The 16,494-nt window shown below is 33.6% G+C and overlaps 3 protein-coding genes and 1 long non-coding RNA gene across 5 annotated transcripts in view; 1 reads left to right on the forward strand and 3 right to left on the reverse strand.

Annotated features, from left to right (window-relative positions):
- Positions 1-11,437, reverse strand: part of LOC127565317 (uncharacterized) — a 54,866-nt gene extending 43,429 nt beyond the window's left edge. The window contains exon 1 of the long non-coding RNA XR_007954671.1: positions 11,394-11,437. This is a non-coding gene — a long non-coding RNA (uncharacterized LOC127565317). The remainder of the gene's footprint in view (positions 1-11,393) is intronic.
- On the reverse strand, positions 1,516-3,055 carry LOC117563421 (uncharacterized). Its single transcript, XM_034241756.2, has one exon. The coding sequence runs from the start codon at positions 2,956-2,958 to the stop codon at positions 1,981-1,983; it is 978 nt and encodes a 325-aa protein (XP_034097647.1). The 5' UTR covers positions 2,959-3,055; the 3' UTR covers positions 1,516-1,980.
- LOC117563422 (uncharacterized) lies at positions 6,083-7,035 on the forward strand. 2 transcript variants are annotated; one of them, XM_034241757.2, is made up of 4 exons: positions 6,083-6,160; positions 6,224-6,418; positions 6,477-6,638; positions 6,691-7,035. In XM_034241757.2, the coding sequence occupies exons 1-4, from the start codon at positions 6,107-6,109 to the stop codon at positions 7,003-7,005; spliced, it is 726 nt and encodes a 241-aa protein (XP_034097648.1). In that variant the 5' UTR covers positions 6,083-6,106; the 3' UTR covers positions 7,006-7,035. The 2 variants fall into 2 exon arrangements, with proteins under 2 accessions (XP_034097648.1, XP_051859244.1); XM_052003284.1 differs by having other exon boundaries at positions 6,720-7,035.
- Positions 11,438-14,256: 2,819 nt separating the features above from the next.
- On the reverse strand, positions 14,257-16,324 carry LOC117563419 (uncharacterized). The gene has a single exon (XM_034241753.2). The coding sequence runs from the start codon at positions 16,279-16,281 to the stop codon at positions 14,371-14,373; it is 1,911 nt and encodes a 636-aa protein (XP_034097644.1). The 5' UTR covers positions 16,282-16,324; the 3' UTR covers positions 14,257-14,370.
- Positions 16,325-16,494: the final 170 nt, after the last annotated feature.

Below are 16,494 nucleotides of genomic sequence, written 5' to 3' on the forward strand. Positions count from 1 at the left end.
GAGAGACTGACTCACTGGTCATTAACAATTTCATTTATTTTGTCGCATCGAATTGGTGTTTGGCTGCACAATTCTCTGGCTCCACATTCCTGGCTGTCCATCAATGTCAACATCAATGTCACAGCCATTGGGGGCAACTCAAAGTGAGAGAGAAAGAGAGAGACAGACTGACGTATATCGGGCATTTTGACAAATAATTCAAACCGCATTTTATAATGAATTCAACGCAGCTAGAGACCGAACTCATTCCCCTCTCCCTTCCCTCGAAAAACACTCTCCAACTGCAGTCAGAACTTTAGATATTCTAACTGCAACATTTGTCGCCTCGTGTGACATTGATGGTCGCATTTGTTTCGGGTGGTCCGTGTTCTCTGTCACTTTGCCAAGATTTATGCTGTGTAAATTCAATACAAACTGAGATAATCGCAATGATGAGCCTGGCTTATTTTTGGATGCCTTTTTTAAGTGCTCGCTCGGAGGTGCGTCGCAAATGACGATCACAACGATGACGATCACCAAGCAACGATCAAGTCACTCACGCATCATCCTGCTGCAGCCAGCTGGCAGCTGGCAGAGTCATCAAGCACTCGTAAACTGATGGTTTTATTGACCAGCTGAGTCGCTGTGTCTCCGGCTTGGCGCTCTTAAATGACGATCATAAATTGCAAAAATATATCGTGAGCATCGCGAATGTATCGCCCGAAAAAACAACAACAGATACATGAGAAGCAAGTGGGATTGAATGGTAGCGAAAAGTAGTCGACTTGCAAATACCCTGTAAACAATATTTATATTGATTGTCTTCTAACTACTTGAAACTGTTCGTATATTCAAATCTTTTATGCCAAATGTTTAAATTCAGAGTGACTTTTAAATTATATATATAGTATATTTAATATACCAAGTTATATACTACATATTCAAATATATTAAGCCATATATTTCAATTAAGAGTGACTTACATATACTTAGTATATATTTAAAATACTATATAATTTGAAGTCAGTAAGTATATTTAACATCCTATATACTTGGAATGCGCCTAAGTATGTTTACCATTTCAAAGTCACTCTTAATTGAATTAAAACAAATATACTTAATATATTTAATTTCGGGCTTATCATGCTATTGAGAGGTCTTAGAAATTGTTTGAAAACCTTTTAGGATATATTCTATATTAAAAGAAATTACGCAAATCATTTGAAAGCAATTTGTTAACAATTTAAAAATGTATAAAATATTTTGTATATTAAGATAAATTTGTTTTGAAAGAGTCTTTTAAGTGTTAGCATTATTTATGATTATGTGCAAAATGTTTGAAATAATAATATAAATAATGCTAACAGTTTTGAGTATATTTTAATTAGATATAATCATTTTATAATTGCTTATTTAGTTTTATATTCAGAAATAATATTCATTATTCTATTATTTTAGAATGTATTTCAATTAGTTTGAATCAATTTTAAAATTGTAAAAAATAATAAGGACAATTTAATAAATTGTATGCCAATATTTTAATGGATTTCACTTCCAATTAAATAACTTTGAAATTGCAATAAAATTCATACCCTATACCAAAACACAAGCTGCTTTCTTAGTCATGAAGCGTAACCCGTTCGATAACCACTCATATTTACATAACACACAGTCATTAAGTGTTCCCCATAGCAGCGGAATGAAAAAGACAAAAGAATATAAATTATATACATATTACTCGCATTACCGCCGCTGACAGGTGCCATCATATTCGATCTCTACATTTCGATCGCACATTCGATCGCATCATCATCAAAGTCAATTAGCATTAAAGGCCTTATCACATTTGTTCAAAAATAAACCGCGAAATTTTGATTAAAATTTATATTTTTGGCAACGCCACAAAGATCAATTAAACGCGCGAACGTTTGTTGTTCGAAAAACCCCAAAAATGTGACACGTTACTGCGATCGAGACGATCGAGGAAGCATCTTTTGCTTCTCATTCATTCAAGAAGGAAACGGGAGCAATCATGACACTTTTCTCCGGCTGCGATTGATAAAGATGAGCCCCAATTGGAAATATGATACTCTTAATTTCATCCTGAATCAAAAGAGTTTCGTAGTGAAAGCCATCGCTAATGCAAACAGAATTCTTCTTAGCAGCCAAAGCTTCACGTATGGGATGCAAACTGACATCGCTGCAGTTGAAAAAGAAGGTGGGACAATTGAGGGCGACAACCAGTTGATAGAGCTGCTCAACGGATTCATTCCACATCGAGCTGGTGGCAAAGAGCAGACTCTCCTTCATGCAGATGTCAACGATCTCAGAGATCGCAGTAAAAGTTCGCACACAAATCACACCCGTTGTCCCCTCTCCCAACTCTCCGTGCTGGCAATCAAAGACCAACACGGGACTCATCTCGGGATATCGACACTTGCAATGTATCGTCTCGATGTTAAGCTTCTCGAGTGCATCGAGAGTGTTGCGAAATTTCGATACCTTCGGCTCGTTCAGCAACATGGGTCGCATTCCTAGCTTGACACGCGACACAAATTCATTGAGAAGCGATTTCTCAACGAGCACTGTTGCCACCGCATTGCATGCGAATGGATTCTCCATCGATTTGATCAGAAAGAAAAGAGCACAATTGATGTCGCCTCCCTCGAATATGATCATCACTTGATGCTTGCAATTGGGCAGCGAGTCTTCCGTCTGTTCGAAATTCACAGTCTCTTCGGACATCATCTCAACTTCGCCAGCCTCGGAAACTGGCGGAGTTGGTGCATTCAACAGTGGAGAAATTATCGAGTGCGTACTCGCATCTTTATTCTTCCTCAGACAGTGCAGATCGTGCACCATGTTGCGGGTTATATGAATGTTTGGCGTATGCGAGTCGGTGCTGATCGTCTTTTGAGAGACTGTGTCAACTGACTGTATTGAAATGGCTTCATAACTACCATAATATCTGTCCACCATCTTTAAAGTATTTAAACTGCTAATTTCACAATCAAATTGTATAAAATTGAAGAGTGAAGCAAAATTTTAGAGAACTTGGGAAATATTTGTCAACTATTCAAAATACATCTATTTTAAAAGCATAATATTTTTACAATATTCGTCAAGGCATTTAATACGATATTCGTTAAAAAATCCTTGTATTCAAAGATTTTATTGAAGGTAGCATTGTTGGCAATGATTGTCAACTGTTCAATAGGCATTCAATTTATATCAGAGAATGCATAATTTCTTGTTAAAACCTTAGTGTGTACTGTAACTCAAGAAAACTTTGTTAGAAATGATGGTTAACTCTTCAAAAATGATCTAATTTAAAGATTTGCTATATTTACGATACTCGCTGCTTTCTGGTACGATATTTGCTATGACTGATTCTATATTGTGATATAATTGGAAATGATTTTTTATATTTCCTATACTGACAGTGATATTGAATAAGATATTCATAAGGAATTTTGTAGAAATAATAAAAGAAAAATTCCAATGGAAATCGGTACATCAATTCATAAAAATTAACTCAACTGTTCATAATAAAAGGACTTTACGATATTTCATGGTAGCAAATACGATACACGTTATAAAATTACTACATTTTTATGTGGAGTTTTTCTTTTTAGTGATATTTTATGTAATAAGTTACAATTTTGTCTAGGAATTACTCTCGAAAATGTTTCTGGAAATGTTTGTAGACCTTTCAAAATACTTTATATTTTTACGATATTTAACAAAGTATGAATTACGATATTGATTGCGAAATTCTTTACAGCTGTTATAATCATTAAAACAATTCCTCAATATTATAATTCAAACGCTTCACGTGATTAACCAATTATATAAATATTCTTAACAATACTATTCGAAATGAAATTTATATTCTTTGGAATCATATCATTCTGTTTAATTCTTTTAATCGAACACCATTCATTAAAATTGTGCCAAAATATGTGCCAAGTTCTTGTTAAGTTGGCTTACAGCAGCAGCAGCGGCGCTCTTAGCGAGTAACCACTGTGCACTTATAAGTGATTAAATTAGAATAAGCGATTAGAGAGCATTCTCAATTGGCTGCTGGCAGTTGGATGTGTTTTTTCGGCAGCATAAATATATAAATAGCAGCTAAATTGTATTACTTATTTTTATTGTCGCTTATTGTTGTTGTGTGTGATAGTCCCAACATAGAGCGTAGAACATTCCGTATCGCACACGCCTCCTCTCCAATAAGCCAATTAAAATTAAATTATATTCCGCAACTAATCGGCCGGCAGGCTTACAAAACTCTCTTCACAAGAGTGCACCACACACTTCACTCTCCACCCGACACACCACTTTGTGGGTAGTGGACAGCAGACAGCAGACAATTTATCCAAATCGGAATTGGAATTGGGAATCCGCGAACTCAAACCCAGAGCGCAAATTATTTATTAATCGGTAAATTTATGATCAAATGTGACAGTAAAATTAAAATATCAAAAGCAGATACAAAAATGCATTGCGATTGTTGTAAATGTTGTTGTTGCTGTGCTTAGGGACAGAGCCAGCGACAGCCAGTGGCAGCAAATGCGTTTGGATTTGTTGAAAATTAGCATTAAAATATTATAAATATTTGGCCAAAATATTATAATATTTCTGTGCTTTTTTTTTGTTGTTGGTGGAAGAAGAGGAGGAATGGAATGGAATGGCCTCAATTCACAGCAGTGCTTACAACAAAGAGCATAGAATGTTAATTTTTAGTAATAACAACAACAACTAAAACAGCAACAACAATTATAATGGCAACAGCAATTACTAATACAATTAAAAACATTCAAAACCGCGAAAATATTTTTGGTATTCTGTTGCGAGGTAATAGAAATAAAATGCCAGCAGCAAAAAGCGAGGAAATAAATTCCCCTAACGAGATATTCGAGAGTCTGAGATGGATTCGGAGGCTGAGGTAGGCGTTAAATAAACCAACATCAAGTGCAGTAACAACAATAACAACAACAACAACAACGATGGCAAACAACAAACAATGCTGCTAACGATGACTATTTACATTTATCAAGAGTAATTATAATAAAATGCCAAAAATAAAATTTAAATTAATATAGAAAGCCGATTATAGAATAGCACTCATTCCATTCTCCTCTCGATAGATATTGGTACCCGCAGCTAACATACCATTTGAGTATAATAAAATTGCAACACCAACAACAACAACAAACAGCTAACAACAATGGCACTGCAACAACTGTCAAATATAACAAATCCCATAAATCAACAATGGAAATTTGTTCACAGCAAAGCACACAAAAAATATCACAGAAGACACAAAAAAAAACGAAATAAAATAAAACAAAGGCAGGCCTACATTCGCAATACAATAAATAAATAATTGAGCACAAACAAATTCGTGATAAAAAACTGTTTATATGTATTTAAAGACTTTGATGAGCAGACGATTTGATGCCCTAACAAAAAGAGTACATTGGAATTGAATTATTGAACTATCCAAAGAAAAATTGAGTTTTTATTAGCATAAGTTTAAAACAAAAATATTTTTATTTCCAAAATATTGTACTTGGCGATTTCATATTTTTATAGATTGCGATGATTTTTTATTTAATATACGTAGTTTCCCTACAGAATATTTATATATATTTATTTTCAGATGATTTTTGATGCGATATTTTCTATATTACGTATACGTAGCATTCCATATCGAATATATTTTATTATACGATGATTTTTAATTCAATATTTTGTATATTACGTATACGTTACATTTCCTATAGAATATATTATATTTTCAGATGATTTTTGATTCGATATTTTCTATATTATTATACGCACCATCCCCTTTTGAATATATTCTATTCTTTTTTATTATGTAATGAGCATAATGAAGAGTGTTCCAAAGTTAATAAAGTTAACCTCAAATTTCTATTTAAGAACATTTCACGAGCCTAAATCTTTGTGCTCCATCATTGTTAGTATCTAATTATTTAGAAGTGAATGTGTTTGAAGTTATACAAAAGAATCATCTAATTAGGCTTTTCCACAATATTTCTCTTCTATCTACACAAATAAGTTGTACTTTGTTCTATCTGTCAAAAGTTAAGTTTACTGAAATATGCACGAAATGCTGCCCAAGATTGTAAAGTTTTCTTTGATAATGGTTTTTGCAGTAAGTAACCACTTTCAATCATCTCTTCATCTCTTTCCCAACTTACAAATCTCCCCTACACAGATGATAATTGTGATAACCATGCGAATAACGCTGCCCACAATCTTAAGCTTGAAGGAACATTTATACTTCAGATCAATGAAAGTGATTGTGATAAAAGTTTATATATCGCTGACTGCAGCAATATTGCTTGAGATGTTGGTTATATATCTGAGCATAAGTTTGATTTACTTGACAAGTGAATGGATTATTGCAGTGGTAAATAACTATGAAACATTATTAAGGAATATACTTTATTATGTCCTTACTTTCTTAGTATATACCTCTGCTAGTTTATTCTTCTTATCGCACTTTTAAAACTTTTGTTTGTCGCCTTGCCTATCGCATAAGCGACAAGGAAGCCAAACAATTTCTAACCGATCATTGGCATAATTTTGTGGAGCATGGCAATGAGTTCTGGATTGAGATACAGCGAAAGGTGAGAAAGAGTTATAAACTACAAATTTAAATATAATATTTCCCCTACTTAGCTGAAATGTTGTGGCTTGGATGGACCAAGGACTTATTTGGATTATTTGCGCAGAGTGCACAAATCTTGCTACGACAATCAAACTGAAGAAGGAGAACTAATTAAAATTGGTTGCAATGATGTTGTCTACGATCAATTTCAAGCTGTTAGATTATTAGCAATTGCACTTTGTTGGTTTGTGCTTTTAGTGCAGTTTATTATGCTTGCAATTTATTCAATTTTTCTCTTAAAGAAAAGTCGCAAACTTCGATTTTTGAGAACTCGAAAGCGCAAATCTCGTAACAACTTTATTCTACGCTCCTTTAATCGAAACTAAGCCAATAAAGTCATCGTCTTTTACTATTAATCTCTCGTCAAATTTGTTTTGCCACAATTACAAACAATTAAAGTGCAATTTGGTTTTTAAATTGAGTATTTATTTTAGCTAGTTGCGAAGTGAAAAAGATAATTTATTCCGGAATATTGAAAGGGCTAATATTGGGTTAATACTTGTGATTTATATTGATTCAGATAACACAATGGTTGAATTTATGTTTGTTTTCTTTTTTTATTTATTTGCATTGCACTTTTTTGTTCTTTTTCGAAATGCGAATGTGAATTGCGTTTTAGAAATGTCAATTTTATCTAAAGGGTTTTGTGTGTTGCATGACAAACCTGAGAGAGACAAATAAAATAAATTGAAATTAGCTTCCTTTGTTGCCGTTGACAATTTGAATAAAATTAATATAAATTTTCACCCATTTTGCCCATTTTTAATTAATAAATGTCAAATGCTCTCGCTCTCTCTGTGCTATGTGGGTATTTATTTGCAAATTTATTTGTCTGATTTGTAATACATAAATACACAGAGTCTATATGTATCTTTGATTATTCTCCTTTTTTTTTGTTGCTGTTTCACGGAAAATTGATTTCTTTTTTTTTTTGGTTGTTTGTAAATGTGGCGATAACAAATTTCACGGCTCGTTTGGAGGGGGGAAACAGGGAAATGTTGGCGCCACACACACACATAAAAATTATAAAATATATGTGAGACGAACAGAAAGAGAAAGAGAACGTGGAGACGGAAATATACTTTGGTCTTTCAAGCGGAAACGGAAGTCAATATTAGTAGGCAAAAATGAAAATTTCACAATTGCACAAAACAAATTCACAATTACAATTTTTGACAACAGTGCAGCACGGCAATTATTAATGGTCAAACTTGGATGCACCCAAAAAATAATGTTTATTTATATAGATGATATCAGGAAATCATTTTCAAAATTTATTACCCAACGGTGCTTAGATAGATGCACAAATAAGAATTCAAAATCTCCCCTCACCAAAATTTAACAAGCAAGCTACAGTCGAGTGTGCTCGACTGTAAGATACCCAAAACAATGCGGTAGTATTCATAAAATATACCAAATAATGAACCGCAAAAATACTAAAATATACCGAATATACTCACCAACCCTTTTTGAATATAAGCAAAACAATACGGTATTAATTTCAAAATATACCAAATTAATATACCATAAAAATACTAATAATATACTAAAGGCTATAATTGGTATATTGATATAGTACTACAATCAAAATATAGTGCGGTATTTTAAAATATACCTAATTAATGCATCGAAAAAATACTGAAATTATACCAAAAGCTATATTTGGTATATCGATAAAGTATTACATTCGAAATATACCACAGAGTACAAACTACATACAGTGGATCGCAGCTTATTTCGTGCAGTCGCAAACTAAAAGTTTGAACCTTCACTGCTACTAAACCATCAAAAATATTTCAAAAATTTAAATGAAGGTTGGTAAAGCAGAATTTGTAGATTTGAAATTAAAAAGAAAAAATGTCTCAAATGTCAAAATACTCATTAAATCTTTTAGTTTAACTACCAAAAATACCAAATCTGGCGTGAAAACCTAATATTCTAGTCGAAAAAGTTAGAATTTCGTCTATATAAAATGTCTGCACGAAATAAGCTGCGGCATAAAAAAAGCCCAAAATTTTTTTTTTTTTATCTCAATGTTTTACTTTTGTAATTAAGAAATTTTTTCTTATTAATTTCAAATCTACAAATTCTGCTTTACCAACCTTCATTTAAATTTTTGAAATATCTTTGATGGTTTAGTAGCAGTGAAGGTTCAAACTTTCAGTTTGCGACTGCACGAAATAAGCTGCGATCCACTGTAGATTGTCAGCCAAAGGAGCTAAAACCTAAAGTCGAGTGTGCTCGACTGTGAGATACCCGCTACTCTTCTGCAATGAAACTAGATTCTACAAATAGTTCAAATAAGATACCATAAAAATACTAAAATATACATTTGTTTTCTACAAATAGATCAAATAAGATACCATAAAAATACTAAAAAATACTGATGGATACATTTGATATATCGATGAAGTAATACATTCAAAATATACCGTATAGGTAAAAATATACTAGATTATCAGTCAAACCAGCTAAACTTGGCTGTTGAAGCTGATCCAGAATATATGTAAATACTTCAAGGCTCGAAGATTCCTCCTTCTGCCTGTTACACAAAGTTATAATACCCTTCAACTCTTTCCGTAGCGGGTATAATTATTAACTTGAAACAAAGTTGTCTCATTCATAAGAACTCAACACACAATTAGCAATTTGAATAATAAATTCAACGACTGTGATTGATTGTCAGACTAATGCAGTAGATAAGGTCACTCGCTTGATTGATTGCTGAGCAAGTGTGCCGTAGATTCGGTCACACTCTGTCAGCGTTAAATTTAAAATACTACAAGAGAACAGCAACAAAGTAAAAAAGAAAGACAAACGCACAGCACAAAGAACGACATGAGATAATCAGTCCAGTGCCAATTTGAAGTCATAAATTTGAAGGCAAATAATAAAATGTGACTTCAACTCGCATGCGAATGCGAATACATTTTTTTTTGCTGGCTGGCTGGCAAGTGTCAAACATTGGCCATCAGACAAGAAGCACCCATTTCGAAGTGAGAGACTTATCATTTGCTCATAAAAATGTCAAAACTATCTCTCTGACATTGACTGATGACGACGACGACGACGACGATGTCGAGTATATAAAAAGAGAGAAAGAGAGTGGAGAATGACGATGGAGATGTCGACGACTTGACACTCGCATGCGAGGATCTCATGTGGCAGGATGCCAATGCTAAATGCTTTTTTTGCCAGCCAACCACTCGACAAGTGCCTACAACTGCTTTTCTTTTACTTTTTTTTTTTCTTTTTATGGCGACAACATTCAACACGCATTCACTACGAACGAAGAGCTGCTGCTGCTATTCAGCCATCCATCAAACCCATCCGTCTCGATGCGCTCTTGAAACCATTCTTGGCTGTCATGAATCATGGCTTCGATTGAATTTTGATTGACAATATCGCAAGCATTTAAAGTGTCTGTTTCCTCCTCATACATCCGTCTATGATTATTTTCCTCGTCTCGACTTTGCAGAGTGATTTTCAAATCATTTGTCAACTGACAGATGAGCTATTGATTGACAATGAATACATCACATGAATTTCTGCCAAGTACTCAACTTGATCCCACTTTTCACAGAACACTTTTGCTTATCTTTGAACTGCTCTACATAATGAGAATTGAATTTATGACTCCAACTAATCGTTGTTACTAAAGTGTGTCATCCCCATTGGAGTCGAACTAAAGCTGAATTGTAGCTTCAACCCCAACTCCGAACTTCAACTCGAACGCTTTTGACGTACACATCAATTAGCGATAAGATCGATTCGGTGAGATTTATGCCCATTGCTGATGTGAAATAACAATTTCTTTTGACATTGATTGAATTAATTTATGAGCTTCAGTCACGATCGATACGACAAAAAAAACAACTGAGAGTCAGAGCCAGAGAGACGTGACAATCGCATATTTATGGCGTTAACAATCTGAACCAAAATCAGAGCGATTTGAGTGATTACCTCTTTGCCCAATTTGAGATTTATACTTGGACGTCGAGTGAACCGAACAACGTTGTTGCCGAGAGACCACGAAATTTACAATCATGCACGGAACAAAAACGAACGCGGATGATAAGCGAATGTGTGTGGCGTTGAAATGTTCTCTCTTTCGATTTTATTATGGAACTTAATATTGTTGATGTGAAAAACCCATTTGTAATAATGATATGACAAATGGCACTCTAGCTGGCAAATTCAAAGTTGTTCAAATGAATTTGATTTTCAAATTATATATTGTAAAGAAGACATGTAAGTGTGATAAGAATAATGTTTAATGTTTTGATTGTATATGAAGTAAATCAGTGTAAATGATATTACAAAGAAACATTCTAAACACAGCTGTGAACTTTGAAATAGCAGTGCTTACAACTTATGCTTTTAAAACTGAAAAATATTATTATATATAGATAGATAGCAAATTAAAAGCTGTTCGAAAGATGCTTGATTTTAAATTTTGATATACCCGCTTCTCATATACCAAAATAATATACCAAAACCTTCTAAAATATACCGAAAACTATTGATATTGTTCTTGTTTTAGGTGTTGTCCGACAGAAGTGAACTCTCAACCAAAAATATTAATAAAATGTAAAGAGTTAAGATGAATAAAAATTACATCTAAATATAAAGTGTCAAACTGTGTTTTAACTTTAAGTGCTTTTTATGACTTTTTTTTAATAAAAATCAATATTAAATAAAACATTGAACTTACATTAAAGTCAGCAGCAACTTGCCACAAATTCCTATTTGTTTCACCTGAAATAATAAATTGAAGTTAAGAAACATTAATTTAATATATCAAATTAGCAACTGCTTGCTGAGCATTTCAATTAATCTGTTTGAAAAAATGTCATGTGACAACTTGGAAACTTCAAAAAATTGAGTGGCGAGTGGCGAATGGCATTGCTTAATTTATATAGTATATTTTTATCCCATTATTTAATGCACTGAAAGGAATAAAAGCAGCAGCAGCAGACGAGTGATTGAAGAGAGAGTGGTAGAAAGGGGAGTCAGAGGGTGTCACATGGGGGATCACGTTCGGGGAGCATTTCAATTTGTTGGCTGCTGTCAACGAAGGCCGCTTGACAATCGCCAACAATCAGTGAGAAATGCGTTCATTTTAGGACATTTTGCATTAATTGAAAGCGAGTTGTGTGTTGTGTGCGAAGCGAAACGAAACCAAACTGAATATCCATACGCATTGGCATCCAGCGTGCAGCCAAATGGTTTTTAATTATTTTTTTAAATTTATAATTTTTGTCTCCCCCTTCCTTTTTACTCCTCTTCATTTATCTGAGTACTCGTAAATAAATTGCAAATTATAACGAATACAATTCTTTTGGCCTTTGCGCCATATATATTTTAATTTTAATTCAATTGCACGTCGCTCATCACAATCGAACAGAAGGCAACAGGCAGTCAGGGGAATTGTGCTGCAAAGAGCGTGAGCGTGAACTGCGACGCTCTTCAAATTAACTGACATTTTGGCGCAAATTATCCGCTGCGGGCAATCCCAATGCCAACAGCCAATGGTCAGCTGTCTTTAGGCAACAACAATTTAAATGCCAAAATGCATATTGCCATCAACTATCAACTAATTATACCTGCTACTCATAGGCTAGAGGGGTATTATAATTGAGTGTCTGCTAGAAGTGGGAAATACCATTGAATAAAAATAAGAGAAGGTCTTTAAGACAATCTGGTATATTTCACACCCTTTAGTATATATTGAATGCAGCATACGAAATATAGCATTCGGTATACTTTGAGTGTAGTACTATATCAACATACCAAATACAGTCGTCAGTATATTTTGAATTTAGTAGTATATAAATATACGAAATGTAGCCTTGGGCACATTTTTGTATTTTGCGGTATATTAATTTGGGATATTTTAAGATTAATACCAATATACCAAATATAGTCTTCAGTATATTTTGAATAAGATACTATATTAATAAATCAAATATAGTTTTCAGTATATTTTGGACATTTTTGGATGCTGTGGTATATTAAATTGGTATATTTTAAGAATAATACTAATATACCAAATATGTACATCAGCATATTTTGAATGTAGTACTATATCAATATATCAAATATATCAAATATTTTTATGAAGTACTAAATCAATATACCAAAAATAGTCTTTAGTATATTTTGAATGCCAATATACCAAATATGGACTTTAAAAATACACCAAATATAGCCCTTCATATATTTTTGTATATTTGTGATATATTAGTTTTGCATACATTAGAAATAATATCGCCCCGTTTTGCTTTTATCCAAAATTGGGAGCGAGTATCTCACAGTCGAGCACACTCTACTGTAGCTTTCATAGTTATACGCAATTCACTTTCTCAATTAGACCGCCCGCTGCTTAGCTCTCGATTGATGGCTTTAATTTGTGATCTGTTGCGATCGTTTCTATTGGCATCTAATTTACATAAATTACTTAAGAGATCTGTAAATGTTGAAAACCACTTTTAGTGCAACGCGTTCCGCATTCCGTGGGGTCGTAAAAAAATCGAAACCTAACACAAACACAAATATTTATAGTTCACAATCGAAAATTATAACCTAAATAAAATTTGGATTTTGTTTTTCTTCTTTTGGGAGACGAGAGCTAAAATCATAAATTCAAATCTATACAAAAAGCTTCAACATCAAATACATTTGATGACAATAAATATAAAAAGAGAAAAACGATCATAAAGCGCGACACCCAAATCAGTAATAACAACAACAATAGCAACAACAACACCAACAGAAACCTCAAAAGCACTCACAACATAAATCGCATATTACGACTACAACAAAAAGTTCCATAAAAGACAAAATTTTAGTGTGACGAAGACAGAATACTCTAAGTCAATAAACTCTAAATATATCGGAAACATTATTTTCTGTATTTCTGAAAATTGCCTTTGACTTAATTTCAAAAATAAAAAACATTTTAAGGAAATAATATTTGTTTTAATAAAATGTTGAAATATCTTTTTAGATGCTTCACCTTATAGGGGGATAGTAAAATTAAATGTATAAAAACGAATTGTAATAATAAAGCTCATCATTGAAATTGTATATCAACATATTTATAATAAACGCTTGGTTTTTGAGGTAATACAAGTTATATGATAGATGCCTTAAGAAACTCTTGGAGGGTTTATCAGACATAAAGCAAAATCAAATATATTTAATTTAATATGAATTGTTAAATGAAAATATATATTTTCTTTAATGGATATTGTTAAAACAGTTTTCACCATTTTTAAATTATGTTTTAAACAAAATTAGAACTATATACATGAACTAAATGATTTGGTTGATTTTCTTCATTTTTAGCATTTTGGTAAACCGTAAACCGCTTTACCTAGTGTAATCACCCTCGGTTAGTGTATAAAACTAACACGACGGTGTCATAAACCATTTGACATTTATCAGTTCGTCAAATTGAAATAACGCGGAGCTCGGCTCAGTGAGTGACCGACAAAAGCAACGACAACGGCAACTGAAACTCAAACTGGAAATGGGAATGAATATGAAAATGAAAATGTGACTAGCGCGTGTCCAAAGCAGAGATCGAACTTTAAAGGAGCGATAACTTTGTCGCTTTCGAAATGCATTATGTCGCTTTATTGCAATGCTGAAATTTACAATTATATCGCAATTAAATTTTATACGCATTACAAGCAATAGCAATACATCTCGACGTGGTAATCGTGAATGCAATGCGATTGATTGCCATATTTATTCGTACGCAACACGGGACCATTTAGAACCAGAACATCACTCATAAAACGCACAATTCCTTCGAAATTTCCGTTGCCAGGCAATGTTTGGACTCGTATCTTGACCTCAAAGTCCGTTTGCAAGTTGTTTGAATTGTGCAACAAATACGCTTCATGCACCTCAGAAAGGTGCAACGTTTGACACTTTGTGTAGCCGCTGATCCAAGTATTGATGTTCTCCACAATAAAGCGAGCTGCTCGCTCTGATTTTTCATTCTTAGTTTCCATTTTCTTAAAACTCTGACACAGACAAAAAGCTGAAGGAATTCCCGCCATTTCACAGTCTCGACTTTTGGGAATCGGGAGAAATAAACTTATTCCTCGAGGTATTTTATATGCCTTGATTTTCAGCAGCTCCGCACGACTTTTAATTTCCACATCTCGAATTTGTTCTAAGTCCGTTAAATCTTTTAATGTGGCATGCATATCAAATGTGGTCACAAGACGATGAGCATTTCTCCTCAGATTGATGGCAGCCAAGGGAAATTTCTTGGTAAACCATTTGGGATAAATGGCGATTAAAAGTGGCTGCGATTCCTCCAACATTCCCTGATAAGTGGCACGAAACGGACCATAACGCAATCCATGATCAGACATAAGAAAAACAAAAGTATTCTCTAAAATACGTTCCGATTTTAGAAGATATATCAAATGCTGATATTTCTTGTCCAAGAACTGTGCGTATTCGTAATAATCATGCACACCTTGAGATTGCCAGAAGAACGAAAAGTGTGGCCCAGACTTTAAATGCGGCAACAATTTGTGTAGAAATTCATGTAGAATATCCGCATACTTTCGATTGCCAGTGCAGTGTATATCTTCCTGTTTATCGATGCTATATCTACAATACTTATCGATTTCCAGCATTGCAGTGCGCAGATAAAAATCAGTTGGCGACTTATTAAATCCCCATTTGCCGTAGTTGAATGTGCCGCCAATAAAAGTATCTTCAGCATAACTTGTATTAAATCCAGCAGCCTTGAAACGCTTCCAAATGAAATCGCATTCATCGTAATCGTGTTTGCCTATGTAACACTTTTCCTCCAGCTCAACGTCATTCAATCCACTAAACAAAGGCACCAAATTCGGATAAGTATTCCTTCCAACACGATTATAACCCCAGAACTCAACGTGTGGCAAAGTTTCTATCGTCGCATCCAACAATGGCATCGATCTCAAGTAATGCAAATGCGAAAGCGAATCGATGCCTATGATCATCACAGATAAACGTTTCTTTTGAAAAGTTTGAGGAGGTTCTTCACTTGGAGGTGGTATAAAGAAATGCACATCATGGTAAACTGTTTTATTTCCGATTCCAAAGCATTGAATCCTTAAAACTGTAGCTCCACTTTTAACCTCAATCAACTCCTCAGTTAATTCAAAGTTTGTGGGATGCGAATATTTATTCGAATTGTCATCGTATCGCTTCACTCTCCGGTATTCGCAATGCACATCAGAAATTCTTTTAACTTCACAAGCTTTGAGAATTTCTTTGGTTGACATTGACAAAACTAGATAATTTCTTCCATTGATTGTCTTGGCATCAAATAGTTTGATTTTCGTGCATTCCAAAGGCTGCATTTGACCGAAATATGATAAAGCTGTCTTCGAAAAAGGATTCATGGCGAGCATGTGACATCCTGAGGTGTTGAGGAAATATCCTTCCATGAAATGATCCCGTTTTGTGGCATCGAACAACACTGAGTTTATTTTGAAGTAGAGCAGAATGCAAATTGCAATCGACAGCAGACATATTAAACGCCATTTGTTAGCTCCAATTGTGTAATTTTTGTTTGTTTTTGTCATTTTTTTTTGGATTTTTGTTAGAACAGCAAAAACTGAGACTACTTGATAGCAAACTTGTTACATTACTTTAAAATTATATATTTTATATTATTATATATTATAATGTATAATTGGAAGTTCTGAATTTCCATAAAAATGGATTTTAAATTTAAATAAAAAGTAAATAGTTTTAAAAAGTGTTTTTCATAACTATTTTCAACTATTATGTGTTCC

Source organism: Drosophila albomicans, chromosome 2L (genome assembly GCF_009650485.2).
Source record: "Drosophila albomicans strain 15112-1751.03 chromosome 2L, ASM965048v2, whole genome shotgun sequence".
NCBI classification, from domain to species: Eukaryota; Metazoa; Arthropoda; class Insecta; order Diptera; family Drosophilidae; genus Drosophila; species Drosophila albomicans.